This window comes from Cladosporium halotolerans (assembly GCF_011745625.1).
Source record: "Cladosporium halotolerans strain TM138-S3 chromosome Unknown Sca231, whole genome shotgun sequence".
Classification (NCBI taxonomy): Eukaryota; Fungi; Ascomycota; class Dothideomycetes; order Cladosporiales; family Cladosporiaceae; genus Cladosporium; species Cladosporium halotolerans.
This window is the reverse complement of record NW_027191677.1, coordinates 1-4,961: the sequence shown is the minus strand read 5'-3', so window position 1 is coordinate 4,961 and position 4,961 is coordinate 1. Positions and strand designations below refer to the sequence as shown.

Below are 4,961 nucleotides of genomic sequence, written 5' to 3'. Positions count from 1 at the left end.
ACCACTACCAACCACTTACAGATCAAGTCGAACCAGCACCAGCCAGCACCAACCAAACCAGCACCGCACCAATAAGAACCGACCCAACAACATCACTGTCCAGACCGCGCAAATTCTGATGTGGCGACCTCAGGACCACTTCACATACCACCTGATCAATGCCTGGCCGACCAAGCTCGCGCCCCAATTCTGGCAGCTGCTTGCTACAAAATCTCCAGTCGCCTTGCTGGTCCTCGCATACTTTGCTGCAGTCGCCAGCCTCAGACCTAATCTGTGGTGGTTGCATCGCTGGCCGCAACTGCTCGTCCGCGACATAACCGCGCGTCTGGGGAAAGCATGGGAAGAAGCACTTGCGTGGCCTATTCAGATTGTCAACGATCATCCTCAACATATGCAGTAGTATCATCGGCTTTTTGTGTACATCAAATCGTTAAAATTGCGCCTTGTACTAGGCGCCCCACCCTGATCATATCGAGGGCAGCCAGTTGTGCTCGTTTAGCTCGTTTGCTGGTGGAAGCTCGTTCCTGTCGGGTACCTCGCTTTGCTCGTTCGGCTCGGCGCCCCACCCTTGCGACTAGCCTTGCTCATGCCTAAAACCCAGCCCTCCCACTGTACGACCCCTACGCACAGAACAAGATGCTCGATGCATGGAGTCGTGTCTCGGTTGGCTGTTTGCCGCAGTGACGCGAGTGGAGAGACATATACGTGGCAGACTGATGGCGACGAGTCGCGCAGACAAGCGGTCTGCTTTATCAAGAGGACTTTATAAACTAGTCATTTTCCGTTCTTCTGCGGTTACAATCAAACTCCGGATTCTGTGCAAAACTGAACACATACCCTTTCGTTCTCATAGATCTGAAGGAATCGCCATGGCATTTCCTGTCCTCGCCTTAATCGTCGTCGTGGTAATTCCAACTGCCACCGCTCCAATACCTTGGTCTTGCTAACAATGCGTGTTGAAGCCTTTGATCCTCCAGGTCCTTGTGTATATCTACAACATCCACTTCCATCCTCTGAGGCATCATCCGGGCCCAAGGCTCTGCGCTGCGAGCACAATACCGTTGATCAGACAATCTCTCAAGGGCAATGCGGTGCAGTGGGTGGTAGAGCTCCACAGACAGTACGGCGAAATCGTGCGTGTGAGTCCAGAAGAGCTCAGTTTCAGCTCGGCCGACGCCTGGAAGGACATCTATGGCCACCGCGCTGCTGGACAGAAAGCATTCGCGAAAGATCCGCGGTTTTATCGAGATCCATCAAAACAAGATACTGTCGACATTGTCAACGCAAGTGATGCCGATCATGGCGTTATCAGGCGGATCTTTGCCAACGCCTTCTCCGACCGGGGACTTAAGAAACAAGAACCTCTCTTCATCACATACGTCGACAAGCTGGTCACTATTTTACGCGAAAGTGCAGCCGTTGACCCATCCCATTGCTTTGACATGGTCAGCATGTTCAACTTCACAACCTTCGACATCATGGGCGATCTTACTTTTGGGGAGCCTCTCAACATGTTAGATGAATCCGGGTACCATCCGTGGGTGGCGGCCATCCTCGCCAACTTCCGTTTCGGAACTTATCTTCACTGCATACGGTACTTTCCCGCCCTTGAGAGCCTTCTGCTACGCTACATACCTCAATCAAACAAAGACAAGCAAGAGCTGCACCATTCCTTCGCGCATGACCGCGTCGATCGCAGGCTGGAGAAAAAGGACGCCAGGCCTGACATCTGGGGCTTGGTGCTGCGAGCCGGGAGCGAAGACGACACATTGACCCGGGCGCAAATGTACGCACACTCTAATCTCTTCATGATCGCCGGCACTGAGACCACTGCTACTCTACTGAGTGGCCTCACATACTATCTGCTGTCCGATGCAACGATCATGGAAAGGCTGACGGCAGAGCTCCGCGGGGCGTTCGCTACTGAGAACGATTTCACAATCGAGCGTCTTCAAACCCTGAAATACTTACATGCATGCATCGAAGAAGGCCTACGGATGTACCCTCCCATCTCCAATGGGCTACCTCGACTGGTCCCAATCGGCGGTGCAATGATATCTGGCGAGCCAGTACCGGAAGGAGCAAGTTGAGTCCCCATGCGCGACCGAGCTGCCGAGCTGATTCAAATAGACGCGAGTGTTCGTGACAACTCTAGGTTCTCATATGAATCCCAAGAGCTTCAAAAGCCCAGACTCGTTCGTACCCGAACGATGGATCGCAGGCAACGACGAGTACGCTTCGGACAACAAGCAGGGCTTCCAGCCGTTTTCGTTTGGACCACGGATGTGTCTGGGAAAGAAGTGAGTCTCCTTCAGCTACAGGAAGATATTGTCGATGGATGACGCTGATGCTACACTAGCATGGCCTACCATGAGATCAGACTCATACTCGCAAAGCTCTTCTACAATTTTGATCTTGAGCTTTGCGAGGAGAGTAGGGTTTGGAACAAACAGAAAGTATTTCTCATGTGGGATAAAGGACCGTTATACTGCCGCGTCCGCGAAAGGGTCTGATACGTCGTATTCATCACGCATTGCAATAGAGCAGTAATCAGAAATGAAAGTGCCCCTTTCATTTCGTTTGTTGGACATGGCGAAAACAGATCAAAGCTTCGAAGAACATTCATGGAAATTCTAGCACAACTGGTCGAACTAGTAAGATGTAGCACCTGAAAAGCTCTTCCTTAGTAGGCTACAAAGCATAGCTGGTGGGGGAAGGGCGTTTCCATTATTTAACTGAGCTGCTGTCTCAGACCTTGAGACATATTCCGGCCACCTATCCCTCGAGAAACGCGGTATCGTAAGACAAGAAACACTAAACCTAAGGAATACCAAACAACACATGAATGTGAGACCTTTCTCTTCAATAACACTATGTGCTTGTCTTTTCAAGTCCATTAGCCATACGAAAAAGCCAAAACTCCACGACATTATATTCTCATAGCACCGAACACCATATCAGTCAGTTATCTTATTCACGGAGTCACGATGTTGAAGCTAGGGTCGCCCGGGTCAAGCAAGCTGGCGAGGGTATCTAGCTGGCTCTGATCTCCCTCGACGGTGATGCCTGCCTTTGAAAGAGCAGCAGCATTTGGTCCATAGATTGCGATAGCTGTGAGTTGTCTTGAAGTTCCAGTAAGGGTAAGAGGTGCGCTGGTCTCCCTTGGCGCCGTGCTATAGATGAGCGCACCATTCGAAAGCCAGAGATGATAGGTCAGGCTCATATCTGTGACCACCATGTTGATGCACAACGATCTCTGTGCGGCTTCAAGGCCATTGATCTGAATGGCAATCGAGTCGAGAAGCATCTCAGGGGTGAGTTGTCCGATGACATCGGCCGACGCCGACTGGGTTGGAGTGCCAAAGTTGCCGTGGCGAAGCTCCGTACATCCCGAGATGAAGAAATTCCTCCAAGTTCCGTTTTCCGAGCCGTAACCAAGTTGCTCGTAGGTGTCAGCAAGGGTGCTTCTGGCCAATGTGTTTGTAGAATCAGCAAAGACAGCATGATTCAGGAGTTCGGCTGCCCAGCGGAAATCCCCAGCGTCGAATGCCTGGCGTCCCTTGACAATTAGATTTTGAATACCGCCCGCGAGCTCCGCATACCGCTGCGCTCTTGCCACGGGAACGTGCTCCCAAAGATGCGCGGGGTTGCCATCGAACCATCCGCTGTAGCGTTGGTAAACAGCTTTGATGTTGTGATTCAAGGAGCCATAATATCCACGAGCACTCCAGGACTGATCGAGCGATGGCGGCAGTGTCATCATTTCCGCGATCTCGGGGCCATTATAGCCTTGGTTGATAAGGCGCAGGGTTTGATCATGTACATATGCGTACAAATCGCGTTGGACAGTGAGAAATTTCCCGACTTCATCGTTCCCCCACGTTGGCCAATGATGAGATGCGAAGACAACCTTGACATCGCTACCAAACATGTCGATGGTTTCGGTAAGTGCCATGGCCCATGCGTGAGGATCTCGCACCACTGCTCCGCGGAGTGTCAAGACATTGTGGAAGGTGTGTGTCGCATCTTCGGCTGCACACAATGCTTGGTGTTGCGGAAAATAGATGAGCATCTCCGCGGGAGCCTCAGTATTTGGCGCCATCTGAAACACCATTTCGACACCATCGATGGATCTTTTCTCTCCAGTCGCTTTGACGATGTCATTTGGCGCAATCAAGGTGACCTCTCCGGTAGAAACTGTTTGTCCGAGACCAGCGCCGACTTGCGCCCTCGCGTTCTGTTGAAGAGCTGCGCCGTACATGTAAGCAGCGCGACGGCTCATAGCTGTTCCCGTGAAGACATTTTCGGACACCGCATGCTCCAGAAAGCCTTCTGGTGCTATGATCTTGATATTGTTGGGTTTAATGTCTTCCTCTTGGACAAACCCTTTCACCCCACCAAAGTGGTCGGCATGAGAATGCGTGTAGATGACGGCTTTCACTGGCCTATGCGAGCCACGATGCTTCTGGTATAGTGCTAGCGCCGCACTGCCGGTCTCCTTCGAAGTCAGTGGGTCGATAACGATCAACCCTTCTTTCCCTTCTATCAGCGTAGTGTTCGAAAGGTCAAGGCCACGAACTTGGTATATGTGCGGAGTCACTTCGAATAGGCCGTCTAAGTGGACAAGTCTTGATTGGCGCCAAAGGCTTGGATTGACTGAGTCTGGCGACTCATGTTGTAAGAAATCATACGAGTCATTGCTCCAGACAGCCACACCTTTCTCGTTATAGATAGTGTTTGGATGGATACGACCTCTCAAGCCTCTCTCCGCATTGACAAAATCTTGTTGATTAGCAAAAGGCAGGTCTTGCTTCACTTGCGCTTGCTGCTTAACGATAATCTCCGTAGGATCCTTTGAATAGTCCTCGCCAAAAGGCAACGGAGGAGAACACTGATCTCCTACTAACCCTAAGGCGGCGCTAACCGTAAAAGGTTACAGAACTTCCGCTTACATCGACTTT

The 4,961-nt window shown here is 51.3% G+C and overlaps 3 protein-coding genes across 3 annotated transcripts; 2 read left to right on the top strand and 1 right to left on the bottom strand.

Moving 5' to 3' along the window:
* On the top strand, nt 1-400 carry WHR41_09507 (uncharacterized protein; the record flags this gene model as incomplete). Its single annotated transcript, XM_069378110.1, has 1 exon — nt 1-400. A coding segment is annotated over one exon (400 nt), but the record flags the coding sequence as incomplete, so codon positions are not given.
* Nucleotides 401-2,163: 1,763 nt separating this feature from the next.
* WHR41_09506 (uncharacterized protein) lies at nt 2,164-2,513 on the top strand (the record flags this gene model as incomplete). The annotated part of the gene is made up of 2 exons (XM_069378109.1): nt 2,164-2,300; nt 2,360-2,513. The coding sequence occupies 2 exons, from the start codon at nt 2,164-2,166 to the stop codon at nt 2,511-2,513; spliced, it is 291 nt and encodes a 96-aa protein (XP_069224822.1).
* Nucleotides 2,514-2,974: 461 nt separating this feature from the next.
* WHR41_09505 (uncharacterized protein) lies at nt 2,975-4,282 on the bottom strand (the record flags this gene model as incomplete). The annotated part of the gene is made up of 1 exon (XM_069378108.1): nt 2,975-4,282. One exon carries the CDS (start codon nt 4,280-4,282, stop codon nt 2,975-2,977), a length of 1,308 nt encoding a protein of 435 aa, XP_069224824.1.
* Nucleotides 4,283-4,961: the final 679 nt, after the last annotated feature.